At 31.7% G+C, this 22,903-nt stretch overlaps 2 protein-coding genes across 2 annotated transcripts in view; one reads left to right on the top strand and one right to left on the bottom strand.

Moving 5' to 3' along the window:
* The window catches only part of LOC125065330 (angiotensin-converting enzyme), a 161,858-nt gene that overhangs the window by 136,614 nt on the left and 2,341 nt on the right, over positions 1 to 22,903 (bottom strand). Inside the window, exons 2-7 of the mRNA XM_047672877.1 lie at positions 10,482 to 10,640; positions 9,900 to 10,140; positions 9,390 to 9,472; positions 8,610 to 8,816; positions 8,085 to 8,254; positions 7,387 to 7,511 (exon numbers count right to left, since the gene is read on the bottom strand). Of these exons, the coding sequence (XP_047528833.1) occupies positions 7,387 to 7,511; positions 8,085 to 8,254; positions 8,610 to 8,816; positions 9,390 to 9,472; positions 9,900 to 10,140; positions 10,482 to 10,640 (985 nt within the window). The remainder of the gene's footprint in view (positions 1 to 7,386; positions 7,512 to 8,084; positions 8,255 to 8,609; positions 8,817 to 9,389; positions 9,473 to 9,899; positions 10,141 to 10,481; positions 10,641 to 22,903) is intronic.
* Positions 2,845 to 7,119, top strand: LOC125065334. The gene is made up of 3 exons (XM_047672883.1): positions 2,845 to 2,932; positions 6,331 to 6,492; positions 6,783 to 7,119. The coding sequence occupies exons 1-3, from the start codon at positions 2,872 to 2,874 to the stop codon at positions 6,992 to 6,994; spliced, it is 435 nt and encodes a 144-aa protein (XP_047528839.1). The 5' UTR covers positions 2,845 to 2,871; the 3' UTR covers positions 6,995 to 7,119.

The raw sequence follows: 22,903 nt of genomic DNA, 5'->3' as shown, positions 1-22,903 counted from the left end.
ACTATTATGTGTAGAATAAATTGAGGTGTAGTATTTAACCGACTTCAAAAATATCAGTAATGTATTTTAAAATGTATGTATGAATAATCTATATTAATAATTAAAAGCTGAAGAGTTTGTTTATTTCTTTGGTTGAACGCACTTATCTCAAAAAATTCTGATCCGTTTTGAAAAATCTTTCAATGTTGGATAGGCCAGAAAAACTGTCGATGGTTCCAGTTTCGCAATAGTCATGTGTGACAGAATATTTAATACAGCCCAGCTAAGTGGGAACTACCAGCTAGTCTAATTATACTTTTTTGGTAGAAAGATGTAGGTAACGACTTTATATATAAACATTATCTTGACTAACATACATTTAAAATAAAACCTCACAAAAAACCGTCCTCTCAATAAATAAATAAAAAATTAATAAATAAACATAGGACAACATCACATACATTACTCTGATTCCAATATAAGTAGTTAAAGCACTTGTGTTATGGAAATGAGAAGTAGCGACGGTACCACAAACACCCAGACCCAAGACAACATAGAAAACTAATGAACTTTTCCTACATCGACTCGGCCGGGGATCGATGTCCATTATTTATTTATTATTATTTATTTATAGAAAGATGTACGAGTCGCCTACGTGATGTTTCTGCCAATACTCTCCTGTACGCCGCGTAAAGGAACTAGGTTTCAAAAAAAGTCATGTTACAGGCAACTAGGTTGAGCTATCAATGAATATTTCTGTCAATTGCTTATATTGACAGCAAATCACTCACCCACATCAGTCGAACGCATGCGCAATGAATCGCTGTATCATACTTTTCCGACACGTTTGAACCAAATGTCGCAACATGGGGAAAAGATAATTATGTAAATCTGTGCCTAGACGCAGTTGCGAATGCTAACATATCCCAAAACTTCCGACGATACGTGTTTAGTGTCAACAATAAAGTTAAAACTTTGTCACTGTAATGTATTGGTTTAGATGTTAGGAATAACAACGCGAATCTTTTGCATGTGATAGTGACACGGTTCTAACAGGTGATGTAATAACATATTACCCAATTTAACCTGAGCTCTAAGTTATATGTCATGCTTTGCTTATAAGAGGTCAGGTTATTTAAGTATTATCGTATATTGATATTTAAGTTTAGAAAATAAACGTATTATAAGCAGATTAAAATTGCAATTAATAAACCTATATTCATTAAGGTTAAAAATAAATGAATGTAAGGACTTACTTAAATATTTTTTATTTATTCTACGAAAACATCGAAGAGAAATAGCAAAGAAAAAAATAAAATAGACGTATGTTTAGTAAGGATGTAACAAATAACTGTGTTTGACAATCAATAATCCTAGATCACAATCGCATATTGCAAATCCAAACAAAAGTAACCGGAGATTGGATATTTAGCAGACGCGTCTGGGAACCACTATTATACCACCAAGCGTAATAGAAAGTATCGTTCTATCCTTGGTTGAACGGTCAGTCGTGTTATTTCACACTTGAACTTTGATTTAAAGAGATATTCTTTGGTTTTATAAGGTTAATTCTGAATCTATGGTCTCAAGGCGATGGTAGCCATTATATGTGGCTCATAAATATTTATACTTTTAAATTATTAAATTTCACCAAATAGATTTCCTTGGTTAATATCTAATTAATTGTTTTAATCTATTTAACCCTGATGCGATAGTTTTTAATCTGTTCCTTGGCAGTGTGACACCTTTGTGCGACTTAATATCAATGGGATTAAAGGTTGACACCACTGAAAGTTTTGCTATAAATATCTTTTCAAAGATAATACATTAATTATTTTGAATTTATTAAAATATCTATTTGTGTATGATAAAAGCTATCCCAATAAAAGTGGCTTAGAACTAGGGACTTTTTGCTAGCCAGTCTGGATAGGTTATCATATATTCTACTGCCAAATAGCAATACCTAATAAGTTCCAGCTTAAAAGGTGAATAAGGCAGTTTAGTTATACAAGGGACATAACATCTTAGGTGCCAAAGTTGGTCGAGCATTGACGTTGTAAGGGATCATTTATATTTTTTTACAATGGCAATGTCTATAGGCAAAGCTGATCATTTTGTATCAAATGGCCCATTTGCCAGTCCTCCAAAATATTTAAAAAAGTCACTAGATTTATTGTTCCAAATGTAAAATTCCTTTACCATCATCTTTATCCGACAAAGCAGCAACCATTTGATTTGGTCATCGTATATTTTTAATGTCTTTATTTTTTTTTTTAAACTTTAGCAGCCCGTAAATGTCGCACTGCTGGGATAAAGGCCTCCTCTCCTTTGAGGAGAAGGTTTGGAGCATATTCCACCACGCTGCTCCAATGCGGGTTGGCGGAATACACATGTGGCAGAATTTCGTTGAAATTAGACACATGCAGGTTTCCTCACGATGTTCTCCTTCACCGCCGAGCGCAAGATGAATTATAAACACAAATTAAGCACATGAAATTTCAGTGGTGCCTGCCTGGGTTTGAACCCGAAATCATCGGTTAAGATGCACGCGTTCTAACCACTGGGCCATCTCGACTCTAATATTTAATGTCTTGCCACAGATAAAAATACGATAAACATTTAATTTATAGATCTGTGTTCTGTAATTTTAACTATTAATAAATTAATTATGATATTTTGAACTGTCACATTACGGATTTATTCAATGCTCACCGTGACAGTATGCAATACAAATTTTATATGTCGAGGTTTTTTTGCTTCAGTATATATCTCAATATGAAAAATATAGCTTATCGGTGGAATACAGTTGCTTGTTAATTAAATTATCCTATCGTGGCATCAAAGTAATTCAGTCAAACATACACCCTTCAAAGTGTTGCCAGTTTGGAAAAAATGTTATCAAAACTTAATGTAGTGGGAGTATTAATTACATTGATATTTTCCTTCAAATTTGGTAAGCATTTCTTTTTATTATTCAATATAATTTATAAATTTATATTTAAAATTATACGATAAATTTATTTGTAAGATTTACTGTAAATTTAATTACTTAACATTTAATAATCTTACTTTAACTGTAATATTTAATTGTTGTAAACGTTTACATATTCATAATTGCTTAAAATGTAATCACCTCTCTTCGAAGGGGGTTAAGTTGCTAAAGGAAGGTTGTCCTATTGAATTACATGTCCTTCGAAAGCGGTTTTTGATAGGATGACCATTACAAAATGATTTCTCGGACATTTACTTAAATTTTATTCAACATTACTTAACAGGTTTGACCTTTGTATCTTTATATGTATTGTCTGAAGCGTCGTACTAAATATTCATTAGTAATAATTATAAATTTTCGTATTTTTTTTTTATGGCTTTGGTTGGCGTACGAGCATATGGGCCACCTGATGGTAAGTGGTCACCACCGCCCATAGACAAAGGCGCTATAAGAAATATTAACCATTCCTTACATCACCTATGCGCCACCAACTTTGAGAACTAAGATGTTACGTCCCTTGTGCCTATGATTACACTGGATCACTCACCCTTCTAACCGGAACACAACAATACAGTGTACTGTTATTTGGCGGTAGAATATCTGATGAGTGGGTGGTACCTACCCAGACGGGCTTGCACAAAGCCCTTTTCAGTGTATTATTCACATTTAGCATGATGCCAACATAAACGCGATTCATTTAACGATATTTCAAATACAATATTTTGAACGATAATCATTTGAAGTTGAAGGTTTTTTACAAGGGAACCACTTACTGAATTCATAATATATGCTCCTGTAAATGCCATTAAAATAATAGTATAACTGCCCATATAATGGTTTTCTCTTTAAAAATCTTTATTAATTTAGTTAAGTTAATTAGTCATTAGTATTACTGTGGGATGGAACATTTTTACACAACACACTCTCAAGTAATTCGTGTTTGACAAAAACATTTGGCCACAAAAACTCATATATATATTGCAATAGTTTTAAAGCTTATCTATTTTTATTGTATAAATTATTTGTATATTTAATAAATGCTCATTTCCGTTTAAATTAATGCAAAATTTAGAAAATATAACATAATATAACATTACATATTTATTTCTAAAGCTTCCGTGTATATATTATATGTAGAAAGTAAATATATTGTTAATCTCTATAAAATATTGAATTAGCATCGCATTAATGTAAATTGACTTATTCAATCTATACTAACTAATAATGAATAAGAAATATTCTTTAGCGGGAGATTAATAGTGTGGTCTCCTTCTTTCAAATGTCTTATCAGTTATTATAGAAAGAGACGAATTGTCTTTATAATGTAATTTTTTTTTCGTTTTACTTAAAATTATCGGCATATTTTTCTATTGTAATTTTTCTATATATCTTCGCAATTCACATTCCGTATAATTTTAAAAATCAACCAGCTGAGAGACAGGTAAAAAATAATACACTTAAAATATACCTACTTCTTTTTTACTCAAAACAAAAAAATCTAATTATTTTTTTTTAAAACCATGCACTAAATCTATGATAATCTATACATTCATCTAAGTCATAAATATAACTCATTTAAATAAAATATGAAAGAACTTGTCGGCCTGCAAATTATAATTCAATGTCAGTTATTATTAGAACTTATGGTCACAACAGTCACGTAGCAAATTCGAGCCAAGTTCAACATGACACAACAGTTAATCCAATTCAGACATAATTATAAGGTTTCATGTCAGATATTATATTTCCTAATACCTAAATACCCGAAATGTACAGGGAAAATAAACAACACTGTGGTTTATTTATATAACTAGCTTCCGCACACGGCTTCGTCCGCGTAATGAGTTGGGGTTAGATATTGGGTACTCTATTTCCTTCTTTGTATCCCTGACAATGAATATGCAAAATTTCTGACCGGTTGAGTAGTTAAGGCGTAAAATCGCAACAAATAGACAAACTCATATTGACTGTCCTATTAATAAGGTTAGGATGTGAAAGGCACTTTATAAAGTAAAAAATATTAGAATGAACGTTACTTTTTACATTGTTTGTGTTATTTTTAGACGTTGGTCATTGCTTGAGCAATCAATTGTGTCACAATTTCATGGATATATTAAAGTACAGAATATAAAATTAGAAACGGTTTATCCGGGTGGGTTTAAGCCGAAACAGAACTTTTCAAATGTGTTTAAAATAAATATTTTACAGTTGACTATTTATTTATGTTGACGGTACATATGTGGCACTTTTGTAAACGCAAATTTAAATTCTATCTACATCTAACGGATGAACGGTCTTTTTCAATGTTCGGTATATTTTGTAGTGGTATATTAATTGATGAACAATAATATACAGCCTAAGAAGTCCCCTACATTTCTCACAGCGACATTGTCGAGTAAATTTAATTTATTTATAAAAAGAAAAAAAAACAATAAAATATTTTAGTTTTTCAACATGCCTATTATATGTCTAATGAATAACTGATTTTCAATTTTTGAATCAGATAGCGATATGTGAATCCCATTAAAACATAAATGTGAAATAAGAGCCAAGTTCAATAATATGAGATAGGCATTGGTTGTTGACTTCAACGACAAAAGAAACGACTAAATGGGTGGCAAGTTCAATGGTCAGTCCTGAAATTTATTTATAACTACATAAAATATCATTTATGTTTATAACTTAGGAGAATATATTGTGGCCTAAGGTCTGAATTGGCTAGTTCTCATATACGAATTATATTATAGCCTTCGCAAATTCTAAACCTGTTACAAATGAATTATAAACACAAATCAAGCACCCAAAAATTCAATGGTACTTGTCTGTGTATGAACCCGCAATATCTGGTTAAGATTCATGTTTTCTAATGGCTGGACAATTGCAGCTCTTAATGTACGTTAATTCTAACTAAACAATACTGACGACTCCTCGATTCTTCTTAGATGTTTTGACTTATAATTTGTTATTATAAACACACATTATAACTTGTATTTATGAACATATATATACATGCGACATAAAATTATAAGATTAAAGGGATACATGCATCAAAGAAACAAGGTCGCGGCTGATAACAGCATTGCAGATTTAATCGGATTGGAAGCCGCGACCTACGCATCAACTAATTTTATGAATAGAAAAGTAAGTCTGTCTGTTGCTCTTTCTCAGCCAAACTACTGAACCGATTGTGATGAACTTTGGTATGAAGCTATTTCCAAAAAAATACGTAGGCTACTTTTTATGATTGACACCTGACAACCAATACCTTACACGCGAGAAAAGCTGCGGGCCCTAATTAGTGTTCTTAAATATTAATCTTAATTTGTTCGCTACCAGTAATATTTTTTTTATCCTCACAGCCTCCTCAATATTCTGCTATGACTGTAACAGCGCGTTCGATCCTAGATGTGGAGAGGAATTCGACCCGTTCAGCCTCGGGGTCGTGAATTGCTCCTTAAGAGACCCCCCGGAACACATAGACCCTGTTGCGCCAACTTTCTGCCGCGTCATTAAAATGGAGAGTGAGTATTTGTTATTATAAATTTGTAGTACATATAATTAATTACTCTGTAGGAAATTCTATCATTAACTCTATAATTTGATACTAACCATTACCATAGACAAACGTTGAGATAACGAGAAACTAGGGTTCATTTTAATCTTAAAATATTTTTTTAATCCTTTATTCGAATTAAAAAAAAAAAACATAGTCGTCAAAATAAAATAGAACTCATAATTAACAATTGTAGATAAAAATAATATTATTTAATCTATACAAAATATTCTTACCCTCATATCTGTGTTTCCACAGTTTATGGCAAATTACGCATTGTAAGAACGTGTGGCTTCCTCGAAGAAGAGACAGGAGTACACATGTGTAAGAGACAAACAGGCAACGGCGATCTGTTCGTGACATACTGCACTTGCAACACAGATCTCTGTAACGGAGCCCCTACACTTGACCATAACTTGGTGCTAATTTTAACAGCCTTCGGCTTATCCAAACTTAAAAATATATTATAATCTTAACCAGAGTGTTCCTTGTATTTATTTTTGTAACAATGTTATTAATTCTGTAACTTGTAACTGCCATACACTTGAATGATTAAATATGTATTCGCCCGAGAATTAAATCGTGTTAAGAATAATATTTTTTTATTTACGAACGAAATAATATTTTTTTATTTATTTGTTAGTTAATTACTAACATAGGAAAACTTTAACTTGTTTAGGTTTTGATGTGTACCAGGAGTAGCCATTCGGTTTAACCATTCTTTACTTAAAGGTACCACCACACTGCGCGCCTATTACATACTATTATATATTCAAAAAGCATAACTCATACCTAACAAATGATGCACATGAAGGTTCTTTCTTTGTTGGTCATTAGACAAATATTATTAAATAACTCTAACCTGGGTTAGCACCATCTCTGAAGACCTTAGGCTGGTTTCTGTATGCTAGGAAGTACTGTATGTGCGCCATTTCATGGTGAGCCGTGATCAAGTCCTTCATATCAGGGTGAGTGCACATCTTAATCCTGTAAAAAAAAAATACTATATAAAAAAAAATATGTTATATGCTGGCGAACGAGCATTTGCGCCTGATGTAAAGTGGTCCCTCCCGCCCATAGACATTAGCGCCGTAAGAAATATTAACTATACCTTACATCGCCAATGCACCACCAACCTTGGGAACTAAAATATTATGACCCTTGTGCCTGTAGTTACACTGTCTCACTCAACCTTCAAACCGGAACACAACAATACTGAGTACTGTTGTTTGGCGATAGAAAATCTGATGAGTGGGTGTTAGCTACCCAGGCGGGCTTGCACAAAGCCCATCCACCAAGTAAATATAATTAGTTATTATATAACATCATTCTGAATTTACAAGTAATTTTGAATTAAATATTTATTATTAGGAACATTACTAAGTAATTATTTAAAACTATATACACAAGTTATAAAACTTATATGATTACTGAATTTCAGGACGGTTTTTGGACGAAATATAATTGGTCGAATTTTAACCAAAATACATGGTAACCACTAGTAACAATTGATTTAAGCATATTCCTTCCTTATTTATTTATTCTCATCATATAACATACCGGAAGTCATGTCCATTACAAAAGTCCCAGGCGGAAGGCTGGCAATGGATGTGTCTGTCAGCTGGCTGCTGGAGCACACTCAGTGCCCAAAAGTCGTCGGGCATCGCTGACATATTCATAGAAACGAAGAATTCCTCGGCTAGTTGGAAGGTCGTTACAGGAGTGTAACCCTGGAAAAAAAATTCAGTCACATCATAATGTTCTTACCGCCTCATTGGTTAAGTGGCTAGTTTTTAGAGATGCAAATACCGAATCGTAGAGCCAATCCTTTAATAAAACATAAAAATATAGATTTCAATCTAAATATCAATTAGGGTACATTCAATTTGTAACTAAAAATTTTCACGAAGTAAAGTGTAATTGTCTTATTTATATTTTATGCGGGTTATGTTTTACTTTATACGTGTGATGATGACTCTCGTTTCAGAAAATGATTACCTAAAATATTGCACTCTATTTTATTTGTAATTTTTGATACTATGACTCGAAATTTACAAAAAAAAACCATACAAGTAGTGAAAGTACCTGTTGCACCATTTCCGAAGTAACATCGACAAGTTTCTTGCCAGGATATGGTAGAGTGATAGGTACGATGCCAGACCAGCTCTGAGCCCACATGTCACCGAGCACGTGCGCGGGAATAGGAGCCGACCGAGAAATACGTTCCGGGCCATACGCTTCCCGCAGACGACGGCGAACATAAGCGTGGAGCAAGTCGTATAATGGTTTAACCTGCAATCAATTTCAAATCAATATTAGTTGATTTAGTTCAATGTCCTTAATAAAATATATCTTAAAACAAATGAATAAATATATTTAAATTATAAAAATACTACAAAAACCGTTATTATATTTATGTAAAAAAGTTTTTTTTTTTTTATACAACATCACATACATTACTTTGATCCCAATGTAGTAGCTAAAGCACTTGTGTTATGGAAAATCAGAAGTAACGACGGTACTACATACACCCAGATCCAAGAAAACATAGAAAATTAATGAACTTTTTCTATATTGACTCGGCCGGGAATTGAACCCGGGACCTCAGAGTAGCGTTACCCATGAAAACCGGTGTACACACTACCCGACCATCGAGGTCGTCGTTATTATTAGGCTTATGTTATTTATTTTATTAGGCTATCATTGGCGATAAAAGAAATAAAGAACTAAGATGATAATATATTACTTGTGCCTGTATTTACGCTGGCTTACTTACCCTTCAAACTAGAACTCAATAATACTAAATATTGCTGTTTAACGGTAGATGATTGGTTGGTAAATAATATTTTATAGTTCTAATCTCACCTGTTCCCATACTTCATCAACATCTTGCCTCATATTTTGTGTTTCGTACGGGAACATCCAAAACGCTGATGCGTCTGTGAAATCTGTAAATAAAAAATATACACGTAAGTCATAAATATCAATTGATCCTTGCAATTTAAAACTTTTAATTTATTTTTTTAAACATTTGCTATTATTTAAAAAAAGGCGCATTAACATTTTAAAATCTACAAAATATGGAAGTGTCAATGATGATGATGATCTGTGGCTTCTTAAATTAGACTTCATAAAAAAACTAGCATTCTTAAATTTTACATACAAAGACAGACAAAAAAAGTAAAGTACATCCTTTACTTTTTTACTGTCAATTTGTCCCTATATCCAAATTGGTCTAGTAAGTCCAGAAGTAGTTATTTATATTTTTATTAGTTAGTATATTTACCACTAATTTAAGTTGGTGATTTAATAAAAACAGTATTCTAGATGGTTTTTTTAGATTACTAAATAAATTTGAAGAACCAATACACTTACTGTTCAGTCTCGCAGCTTGATTAGTCAAGTCCACTAGTTGTTCGTATAAATCCCGAATCCGTCTGCCCGTGTTTCTTCTCCACTCCGTCCACACGTGTTGCAACTCATCCCAGTCTCGGGAGTGAGACATGATGAATTGAAGTTCTGGTTGTAAATGCAAGCCACATTTAAATGGCTCGTTATAAGCGCAGATTTCAGCTGAGTTGTAAACAGCCAGCATGTCGTTGATTATGCGATTGTACTGTAAATGATTTTTTATATTAATTGTAGTAATTTCATAAGTAACCATTTGCTTATCTATGAAATTAAAAGCAACAAACTTATTTGTTAAAAGTAAAATTAATATCGTGAAGTAAATTTACAGCCAGTAAACAACCCACTGCTGGGACTCCTCTTCTTTTGAAGGGAATGTTTTTAGCATATTTTACCGTGCTGCTCCTATGCGGGCTTATGGATAGTCAGATTCGTGTCATAACCGATTTATTGAGAAAAGGTTCCAGAATATATAAAACTAATCAGGAAGCGGAAAGATATTAATAATATATATGACAAATACTAATGCAGTCTTTGTAAATGACATACCCTGTCCAACTGATCTGGAGGTAGAGCAGCGGGGCCTATGGTGGATAGTAGACGTAGCTGTCTGAATGTGCCGAAGTCTCTGATAGCTCCTCGAGGCACATGCTGCGCTGCCTCCCACAAGCCTCGCTGGAACAATGTGTATCGTTGCTGCGCATCGAGCTGGAATAAAAAAAAACAGAGATTTGTTTATAACTTAATTGCGTGTATCTATTATAAATTTATTTAATTGCACCTAAAAAATATCGACTCATATGAAAAGAAAAATCTGTATATCAGATGTGAATGTAAACCTTCTTGGAATCAACTCCGCAGTTCGTTCCTTGGAGAGCTATTCTATGTGACCCTGCTCAATAAAATATAAACTCGAAAATCACAATGAAACAAAAAAAATCTTAGAATATCAGTGTCAATGACAATAATTATTATTAAATCTAATGACCCACGCAAAAGCAGAAGCTTATGTCCGTTCACAAATTATAAGGAAGAAATATGAGGTAATTTCTTATAAAAATATTGCTGTTCTCAATATGTTCTTAATAACAAATTGAACATATTTCCTTTCTTCACACCAATTACTCGGTGAAAAGGGTTTATGCAAGTTGGACCTTACCCAGATAGGTCTGGATAAGAATCACCCACTCGTCATTTAATCTACAGTTGGACAGTATTGCTGTATTATAGCTCAAAGTGTGTGTGAAGGGTGTTACAGTGTAACAACCAAGGAACATCTTAGCACCCATGTTTGACGTCGCGCTGACGGTGCTAGTTTACCTGCTTCCATTGATGAAATAAAAATATATAAACTAAAGCATAACTTTTTAAGTATTGACATTCATCTGCAATAATACATTTTTTCTAAGGTCACTACGACAGATTTAGGGCTCCATTTTTGACATCATAATGCGTTATAAAACCATGGTCATCCATCGCAGTATACGTGTGACGAATTGACGGACGTGTCAAGTGAACTATTTAAATGTTCCTTTTATGGAAAGGCGAGGTCATTTTTTGCATAACACTGAAGGGAATTGAGCAACGGAAGGTTGATATTTTGGGGTTGTATGAATACCTAATTGATTTAGCTCCATTTGCTGATGTTATAAAAAAAAATAATAGTATATTTGATCATGTGTATCTTCTATCTAATATTTATGATATAATATATTAAATAGGTAAAATTTGTTCGTTTGTATGTAGGTGGTAATCGCCAATTTTTTTTAAAGGTTTTTCATTGGTAGATAGGTTTTATCATATCATTTTCTTTATTATAAAAATCACCCGTGCGAAGCCGGGGCGGATCGCTTTTTTCTTAAAAAATATATGTAATCTTATAGAGTCAGGGTCTCCTAACGCGAGTACCAGATGATTCAGTGATTTACTACTTTGGCCCCAATTTCCAGATCTCGTTAAATCATTTGTTTAACTGGAAACATATATTTTTTAAAAAGTCGAAAAATTACAAGGCCTACGACTTAATTTATATTTTGATAATGATATAGATATTTCGGGTATATCTTGAAAAACATACCAAAACATTCATCTATCATGTCGATACTAATATAAGAATTATTAACATTAAGACCTTGAATATAAATAAATGTGAATTAAAAATAGTTACTGTGTAAATGTTATTCTAAGTTATTAATATTAATATTAATATTTCGCGTACGGTCTGATATTTACGGACAAAATGCGTTTCATTTGTTTTTTAGGATTGTAAATAAATACAATTATATTTTAACAAATAAAATGTAATATTATAATTGCTGAGATCTGATAAGCGGTATTTCAAAGGGTTTGCGCCGTCTATTTATGGTTGTCTATGAGATTCGTTTGACAGGCATACCTTGATCCTGGACAATTGTCGAGATCTTTCCTCAATTAAATGACAAGTCCAAATCATACGATGTAAACATACGGACGCTTAGGAAACAATAGAATTATATATCGTTTTTATTACAGTGGTCAATTACAGGTGAGTCAGATATAGCGTGATAATCTTGATGATGGCGATTTGTCACGTCAAATGAGTCATTTAATGTTAAGACCATTTGTAATAATATTTTGCCATCAGATTTTAGTTTTTATAATACTGAGTAGTCATCAGCGGTTATTGTTACAAAAAATGTCTCAACTTGAAATTAGACGAGATATTTTATTTCACATTATTCAAAACTTCAGAATTGTGGCTATGACGGGAGTACAGTTTGAGAACCTTTCCTTGGATCAGCAAGGAACGAATATTTAGCTTAAAGATGGACCTTTAGACGGAAAACGACAAATTCTATTCATGTTATTTATTTTTATGTTGTAGGTAGGCGAGCGGACAAATGAACTACCTGATGGTAAGTGGTCACCACCGCCCTTAAACACCACCGCTATCTTCAAATTAACCATTACATATACCGCCAATTCGCCACCAATCTTGGGAACAAAGATGTTATGCCTTGTGCCTGTAGTTAAACTGGCTCACCTTCGTTATCCGGAGACAACAATACCAAGTATTGCTGCTTGGCGGTAGAATTGATGATAAGTGGTTGGTATCTACCCAGACGGGCTTGCAAAACTCCATGTAAATCCAAATTCTACTTCCAAACTGCAAATAATCTAGGTTTTCTCTTAAATATTTTTTTACAACTACAAGAAACAAACACTAGTTTGATTAATATATCTCATACAAAGCCTTCCGACGACACTGGCTTCATCGTCGACCTTTAATTGAACCTCTAAAGTAATCGCGTAAAATCGCAATTGTTTCCATATAACACGGTCAAGTTCATAGTAACGTTAATTGTTATTTAATTCAAATAAACAAATTAACTTTTCCATTTGACCAAGTATAATTGTTCTAAATTACTAATCAGTTTTTTTTTAATACATATACCAGAATTGTTGATAGCCTATCTTACAAATCTATTCTAGGCAATACAAATTATCAATAAGAAATAGCAATTATCAACTACCCGTGTGTCAAGAAAAGTACCAATAACATCTGCACCAACTGGAACTGTACTTTTACCAGGTAAGGCTTTTTGTACGCCCGTCTAGGTAGGTACATCGCGCTCGTCATATATTCTGTCACAACACAACAACACTCGTTACTGTTGTGTTCTGGTTGTTCTTTTACATTTGTCATTGTAATTTTATTCTATTCCCTTATATATTTAAAAAACTTACGGATAATATCGTTATTGTAGGGAATCGATTATGACCAATCGCCTCCACTACAGTTTATATCATACAATACAACAATATAAAATACTGCTTTTAGGTAATAGAAAAACTGAGGAAAAAGTCCATCTAGGCAATAGCATTGTTATGGCATAGATGATGCAATAAATAGCTGATACTCCTTACAAGTCTAACTACTACCTACTGTCTACTTCTACTTATGTATACGCTGTAAATGTAACCGAATAGGCTAACTAGGTAGGTTTACCCTATTTGGATACATTGTCCAATATAATTAAAGTATTATCAAATATTCCTGCAAACTTTTTTTAGGTAGGAATTTCTTTACTTGTGAAGTAGAAGAATTTAGAAATAATTAGTCCATTTTGCTCTACAGCGGGTTATTGGATATTTTTGTTACTACCTCGTTGGTATATTAGTTATACCAATGAGGTATTTTTAGTATGGTATTTTCAATACATTCATTTTTCCTAAGGTTATAAGACCATTGGAAAATAATTCCATATAGGTAACACAACATTTTAATAATTGACTTTCAACTATTATGTCATTAATCAAACTTCAAACTTCAAAGAACTCATTTCCTATTCTAAGACATGCAATACAAATCCAAATGAAATAAGACATTAAATACCCACGTTATAAAATTTGGTCAAATTAGCTATAATTGACCGAATTTTATGACGTGTTTTGACATTAGTCTATTTTGGCTTCTTACCAATACAAAAATCGTAAAAAAGTTACATTAATAAGAATTATTTATATTGAGGACTTATGTACTTATTTAAAAGTAAAAAGTTTTAAAAGTACTAAAGTATACTTATACTTTAGTACTTTTAAACTATGCAAATAATGGAATGGGGACAAGAATGTTAGTAGAATTATTGCAACAGTTTAATATTTTTGTACGAAATACTTGAAATAATACTTGAAATATAAATAAGTTAAGATTTTTCTGTTAATATTAAATTAATAAATCAACCTATGAACAAAACGTGACAATGACCTGAAAAATCTTTAAAAAATGCGTTAATAAGTTTATGTTCTCATTAAACAGACGCTACAACATTAGGGAAATACGAGTTCTCACGGTAATAAATTAGTTTGATCTTGAAATCAGCTTAAGTGTTGATGACGTATCAACATTGAGGTTAAAAATTCTATGAACCGGCTGAAACTAGACATATTGTGTTTCAATTGTTTTAATTTCTGATTAATGTTATACTTAGGCTGCCCTAACGCTTTAACGTCGCAAATATGCTTAGGAAATATTTGTACGCTTGTACGAAAACATAAAAGATTGTTAAAAATAGCTACCTCTATTAAATCTTGTAAGAAATTAAATTTGAAGAATATTTCGTAAAATTATATAAAATATAGTAGGAATAATAGCGCGTGGTAAAATAGCAAGAATGCTAGCAACATTGTCACTTTTTCAGTGGAGACATTAAACTTAATATTAAATAATGAAAGAATATTTAAACAACCCCTTGTCCATAAAACATAAATATGAACAAAACCGTAAACATTATCTAACATAAGCGCCAATGCCGGGTCACACAATGCGAAGAGATATTCACACACATCGTCCATTGTTGGACACAGAGGACGTTCACACGACACCGTGTTGCGCAATCGTACCGTGACTCTACTCTGTGACGGTTGCTGGAAAACTTCGAGGAAAATCTACACAAAAAATTTTAATGAATAACTTTATTTCCTCTTACAAAATTGTACATTCAATTAATTAATGTGTCCTAGCATTTAAGTGTGACTACATTTATTTAAAAATATCTCGCTCCTTGATATCTTTTACAATAAAGGTATTATTGTAACTATATAAATAAATATCATAGAACAATGAATCGGAAAGTAAAGCTAGAAATAATTATAGAATTTTTAAACAAACAGAAACAGGTTTAATATGTTTGTGTGCGTAGTAAAATAAGTATTTTTTTTTTGTTTAATTTTACATCATATTTAACAATCGTAACAACAAATACATACATATTTATATATATATTTACACGTTTATATAAAAGTTAATAGCTCGCTTTTAAACTCATCTACCAACTCAACGTGCAGGGTTGGCTCCGTTTTATTTTTAAGTATAAGAGTCCCCAATTGAATATTAGTTTAGTTATGTAAAAGTACGTTTTAAAAAAATACTTTCATAAATAGATGTCCTATAGCTTTAAGCGTTGATTTATAATTCCTCCTCATATAGAAATCTAATATGCAATCGACAGATTGAATGAGTAATAGGAATAAATTCCCTACAAGTGCTTCTACGTGTCTCTGAAAGTTTTCAGATAACAATTAATGTGTTGTTAAGGGTAGTACAGATATCAGTCTATAGTTATTGATATCATGTCTGACATAAGTCTAATACGCCTGATTGCTATTTTAAAGGACATGAAAATACACACTGAAACTAAAATTGCTAGGTGACGAATGTCTGGGATGACTTGACTTAATTTATGGGGAGCATCTGTTATATTTAGGGCTTATTTTTCATATAATAATGTCTAAATCTTAGCTTATTATTAGCATGTAGTTTCAGTGATCTATTCTTAACCTTAAAGAAATGTACGGAACACATTTATATGATGTTAGTTTATTATACCTACTCCCCAAATATAATTGAAAATGGATTCCGACGGAAACCGAGAAGGCACTATGCCGCTTTAATGGGGATTTTTGGATATACATCTGTGCCAATATTATATATGCGAAAGTATTCTATATGTATGTATATCTGTCTTTTACCCTTTCACGGTCAAACCACTGAGTCGAATTTGATGATTTGTATTTGGTATGATTCAAGCTTGAATCTCAAGAAAGGACAAAGGCTATGTTTTATTCCTAAATAAGAAACCCTTATACGCGAACAAAGCCGGGTGACACGGGTCTAGATGTCACCCGGCATTTAATCTAATAGAGCATATAATCGACACATGCCACTTGTATGATCCTACTGATATGACTTCAGAAAACTTATCACATGATCTCTTAGTGGTGCTTGCAAAGCATTGATATCAACTCGAAAAAATTATTCGTACGTAAAGATCTTAACTCATAAACATAGGAATTTAGGGACATCTTACACTATTCGGTCATTGTCTTTAGTTTTTATTAGTATGTTCATAAATTGAGTGACAGTTAACGGTACTTTACATTGGATAATTAACTATTATTGCTATACGGTAACGTATCAACGAACCCTATTCTTTATGAAATGCACCGAAAATGGGATGGTATAATTCTTAAGCTTTATATTGTTTATGTAATATGTAACAAAATATACTATAGCATCAAATACAGATAGACATTTTAGGAGATTTTTAATTTAGCCGCCTATTATTTTAACAATAACACTTTTTTACTACTAGATTTTCACAGTGACTAAACAAAAATCAAATAATTGTTCCATTCATAACGCGAATCGAGTTCAAGTTTACAAACAAAAGTACAACCGAACGCTGAAGTGCTAACATCATTAATGAAAACCTTTCAGTTGCAGCACACGCCTTTATGTAATTTTGTCGCAAGTTTTGTTACCAAACAATATATTTTCAACCTTATTTCATTGAAATAAGAATGCATGTTCTTTGAAATCATATTGATATAGACATCCAAGGTCATGATCCAATGGATGTTTAATTAACGTTTGGCTAAATAGCGTAGGTAGTATGAAAATTGTACTATTCATGTCAAAAGTATCTAAATTTAAACAAAATTGTTGAATTTTTGAAGTAATTTAATCATTAATAAGATTTGATGATTACTTCTACCACTAGTCAACTCCCTATGACGATTAGGTAAGATAAAAATTATATTGGTTTGTGAAAAAATATTTATCTGGACTTAAATTTTAAAACTTATGTCATTACAAGTACTGAGATACAATTTCTTACTGAATAACAATTTTGCAATGTCTAAACTATGTAAAAAGCGCTCAGTGTCACGACCGTGAGAATATTGTTCAAGGCGAAGGTACGATACACCAATACAGTGTACGCATGCGCGGTGTACAAAAAAGTATCAAACCATAATCTTGTTATCATTATAATTTTTTTATGTATCAACTGTAGGCACAGCGGTATTCAATTATGATTTACTTTTTTTATATAATATAGATACATAGGAAATATTAACCATTCCTTAGATTGCAAATGCGTGAAAAGCCTAGGGAGCTCAGGTTTTATCTCCTTTTATAGTAGTAGTTAGCCCGTAGTTATACTGGCTTACTCAACCTTCAAATTAGAACACAATAATTACTATGTATATTATTATTAGTATTGGTGATTGACACCTCTAGTAACAAGTGAACTTACCAACTACCAAGTAGTCTGTACTTACAACTAAATAACATGATTCCAGTTTGAGCCGATTTAAAGCTTTTGGCAAAAACAGTTCTATATAACTGAAGATCATGGTACAGATTTTTCGTGTGCCTAATTTGTGAGTTTACGTTATCTAGTACTTGGCATAATAGAATACAGTGTAAGAAGGGATGTGGATCCGCATTAGAGCATCGTATTATATTCTGTATATATATATATATATATATATTTGAATTTTGAATTATTATTTATTTAAAAGCATAAAACCTTCTTATTACCTCCTCCGGTCACCGGATTTACTTTTTGCCTAAATTATAAGAAAGGCGATTCAAAGAGGAAATGCTGCTAGTATTTCTGCTACCATTCATGTATAAGATACTATTTTTAATTATTATTCGTACATAATGAAGGCTTAAATGTAAATAGTTTTTATGTAAATAAAAAAAAATACTTATATATATATAAAAACTCATAAAGCATACTGTCATATCTATAACAATTAATAATAAATCATCGTCAAAAAAAAAACAGTATGATGAAGACTATTCAACAAAACAAATTATTCAATTATCCAACTACGAGTATCTCCAGCTATTAGTTACCACGAATATGCTCTTAGCATTGTGACATATGGGAATATGTCAAATATGGTAGACGGTATTCACAAAATATAATAATGTTTATTCAATAATGAACAGTACGATTTTTTGTTTCTTCTTTATTATTGTGTTGTTAAATATTATTTGTATAAAGGCGTCCTTCTCACGTGTCAACTGTGCAATTACGTGCTGTCACGTAACTTTTGTTCGATTCTAGAACACTTTTTGTAAATCTTTTATTTAGTTTTTTAAATAATTTAAAAGATTTGTTACTTTTTTTTACATAATTAGGTACCAACTGGATGCCTTTATCCCAAGCTCTATTTATGAGATCTGACGTTCAATTGTGTATATAATATACTTGTATAATTTTAACATATCACCATAATTTCACATACAAATGAAATAGGTATCTTGTTAATATAAAATTATTATAAAAAATGCTAATGTTTTGTGTTTTAATTTTTTTTTATATTGCTTTCAAATGTCTGAACAAAAAATTAGGATTTAGAAGGCTGGCTATTGATTCATGAAAAAGAAGAAAAATAATGAGTTTAAAAATAGTAGTTATTCCCTATAATTGTTGAGATTACGGTTAAATACAATCAGTAGCTAGCATTTTAATATAATTAATCGTTAAACCACGTCTTAAAATAACATAAAAACAGCCTCAGTTAACAACTTAATAACTGAATACAATATAAAGCCTTGGTATAATGTATTATCTCATTGTCTAGCTGTCACAGACCTTATAGGTCAGAAGTCCTCTTTATTGGCGACAATACGCGGTATTTAGTTCCGCCATTTTGATTGGCGCCGCCATATTGGTCAGCCATTTCGTGTTTCCTTATTATCGTATGTAGAGCGTAAAGCATGAAGCGTGTTTTTGGTAACTAATTTAATTTAATAAGATCTACTTAAAGATGTACATAAATACATTAAAAACATTAAGTAATTAGAAAAAAAACATAATGCTTACTATACGTAAAGAATATTAGCGAACGTTCTAACTATGAAAAATGTGTAAAAATATAATTTTCAATAATTCAAATTTATTTATTTGGTTCATTTTTTACCGGTAACATCATAATCATTATTCTGACTGATCTATAAGGTAAATATACAGGGTTATTGGTAAATTCGACGTATTCCCGTTAGGAGGTAATAGGGGTAATTATTTGCGATACTTTTAACACCCATATGCATTATGCAAAAGTGAACCATTTTTGAGTTATCACGTTTTTTAGATTTTTTCAAAATAAGTAGATAATGCAACTTCGAAAATTTATTTAAGAAAAAGTATAAATTAAAATCTATTGATTTCTTCTGATTAATAAAAAAGATTAAACAATGGTTATTTTCCAATATTAAAACAATAATTATTATCGGTACAAATTTAATAATGCGAGATGGAAAACGATATTATTATTTTTTTCGTTTTTTTTTGTTTTTAAGGCATTTAAGTGGAAAAAAATAGGGGTAACCCCTATTACCTCCTAACGGGAATACGTTGAATTACCAATAACCCTGTATATACTGTTATTGGTTTTATATAGGCTGTTTGTTTAACGGATTACGTACCTGGTTTTTTATATGACATTTATCTGTTCTGTCCATTCAAATGTTGTAGGTTAAAATGAAACCACATAATTGCGTAATTGAAAAAGTAAAAAAAAACACGAATACAACAATTATTAATGGTTAATTTCAGTCATTGTAAGCTTCATAGTGTATCTATTTTTGTATAAATGACACAACATCCCGTCTGCGTATTGTCATAAAATTAGACAATAGAAAACGGGTGGTGTTTCCAATATTGATTGCTTTGAACTTTGTTTATTCTATTTTTTTCTTTGCGTGTACAGCAGAATCGTGATTATGTGTCTTTAAACAACTATATAATTAGCTGTTTTAATGTATTTGCGTCGCTCAACACGGTGATATATTAATTTATAGGTATCGTATATCTTAAGCCGCATTCACACGTGCGGATTTTATTCGATCAACTGCGCTGATTTTACAATGATACAAACTATCTGACATCAACAATCACACTGAAGTAACATAAATCGGCTTAATAAACTTTGTCAATACTTCGATATTTTTTGATTCAATAAAAATTTTGGCTTTATTTTAGATTTTACACAAAAATATCTAAGTAGACTAATAAGGAACTTTTAAGTTATAAAATTAACGAAGGCTATATTTTTCGGAGATAGTAAATAATATATAAATATAATAATACTTAATTAAATTAGGCTGTTTTTAAAACTCCATTTTCAAAGCATTTAGTTTTTTTTTGTTCTTTTTTTAGGGTTAATTACCCTGTGGTCCTATTTACTAAGAGGCAGGGCTTTGTGCAAGCCCATCTGGGTAGCTATTACTCATCAAATATTCTACCGCCAAGCCGCAATACTGAGTATTGTTATGTTCCGGTTTGAAGGGTGAGTGAGCCAGTGTAACTACAGGGCCATAACGTCTTAGCACCCAAGGATGGTGGCGATATAAGAAATGGCTAATATATGTTACAGTTCCAACGTCTATGGGCGGTGGTAACCACATACCATCAGATGGCCTTTTTACATAAAAATAATCCGAATACCAACTTCATAAAAATAATAAGAAATTGTCAGTATGGGTGCTTTAAAGCCCTGCAGCGCAAATACTATTCATATTTAATCTGTGATGCGATTCTTGTCTTCATACAAATACAATAAATATATATAAAGACTATATATATATATATATATATATATACAAAAGTTTTAAAGCATAGCAAGTCATCGATGCGTTTAAACGTATGTTTATACATAGTACATACTCTTTTTATTATGTATGTCTGTTATTATATAAGACCGTGGGAATTGTAGTTCGTGTATCGATTTATGCAATTCACTTCCTATAAATAATTATTATTAATCACATCACAGTTTAACAAAAACCTTATAAATGGTATCTATTGATCTTATATATAAAGCAAAAAAATTGACCGAGTTTAAAAGGTTACGAGTTCGATAAAAAAAAAATTATTTATATTTTTTTGTCATCGCTCTTGCTTATTTCTTATTGATTGATCCGGAGTCACACTTAAAGCGATGTCAAAGCGGTTTTCAGTTAATTTATTGCCTTTAATTACGATAAATATTGTATCCGTTGTTTAAACATTTGTATAATTAATCTAGTGAATTCTGTACAACATAGGAATATAAATTTTTAATCATAAAATTATAATCGTAAAATTTCAAGTTCAAATTCAGCCAAAGATTAGCCCTTAATTTAGATGTCAAGGCCGTGAAGGTTCTGCGCGGGACATTGATAATTCCGTAAGGTTTCCTTACATGTGTTGAATCTGTTACCAAACCGCATTAGAGCAGTCTGGAATGTCATCGCTCAATTCCTCTACAAGAGTAAAGGAGGTCCAAAAGCGGTACATTTACGGCTGTTTTTTTAACATGAAAATGTTTTTATACATTGCGTCTAGGAAAAAAATCATTTATTGTATTGTATAAATATTTTATACTCGTACGATCAAAGTCGCGTTAAAAGTAACTCGTATTGTTCCATATGAATAATGACCGGTCATGAAAGTTTCCGGGCTCGCTTTCCCATCAGACAATGGTATAAATTTGAATAGATACATTTCTATACGGCTTGTGACTTACATTTCCAATTTTCCCATTGAATATATCTTTCTTTTCATACGTAATATTAAGACTGTGATTGGCATTGGCAATTATTATTTATATAAATTTATTTTTAATTTATAATGTCGGCATATTTTATAGTTGAGCTACAACCTAAATTACCACAAGTTTGGTAAGTTTCAGACAAGTACTCATAACATAGTACCGTACTGATTAAGCCGAGGGAGACAGCTGATGTGAGAATAATTTTATATCAATGTCCATAATGAAGGCAAAATACATTAATACACATATGCGTAATTTTCTCAACTGAGTCAGTAAAAAGCATTCAGTCTTACATAAGTATGCCATGACCTTAATCTTTCATGTGGAATTGAAAAAAATGAACATTGTAAATAATAATCCTTGGCATAAAACAATAATAGAGTATAATGCTCTTCAGAAATGTATTACGTCTTTTACTTATAAATCATCGTATACTATGCGCCTTCAACCTTTTCAAGTGATGTTTAGGAGACAAAGTTATCGTGAGCAATATTTTTGGTTCTTCACCAAAGGACAGCGAAACAGAGGGTTTAATTTTATTAGCCTATGGATAAATGTTCGTCTAATCCCGTGTAGCTAACTCATCTATAGTGTTT

The sequence above is a fragment of the Vanessa atalanta genome, chromosome 7 (assembly GCF_905147765.1).
Source record: "Vanessa atalanta chromosome 7, ilVanAtal1.2, whole genome shotgun sequence".
NCBI lineage: Eukaryota > Metazoa > Arthropoda > Insecta > Lepidoptera > Nymphalidae > Vanessa > Vanessa atalanta.
The sequence above is the reverse complement of the archived record's forward strand: the minus strand, read 5'-3'. Positions and strand labels throughout refer to the sequence as shown.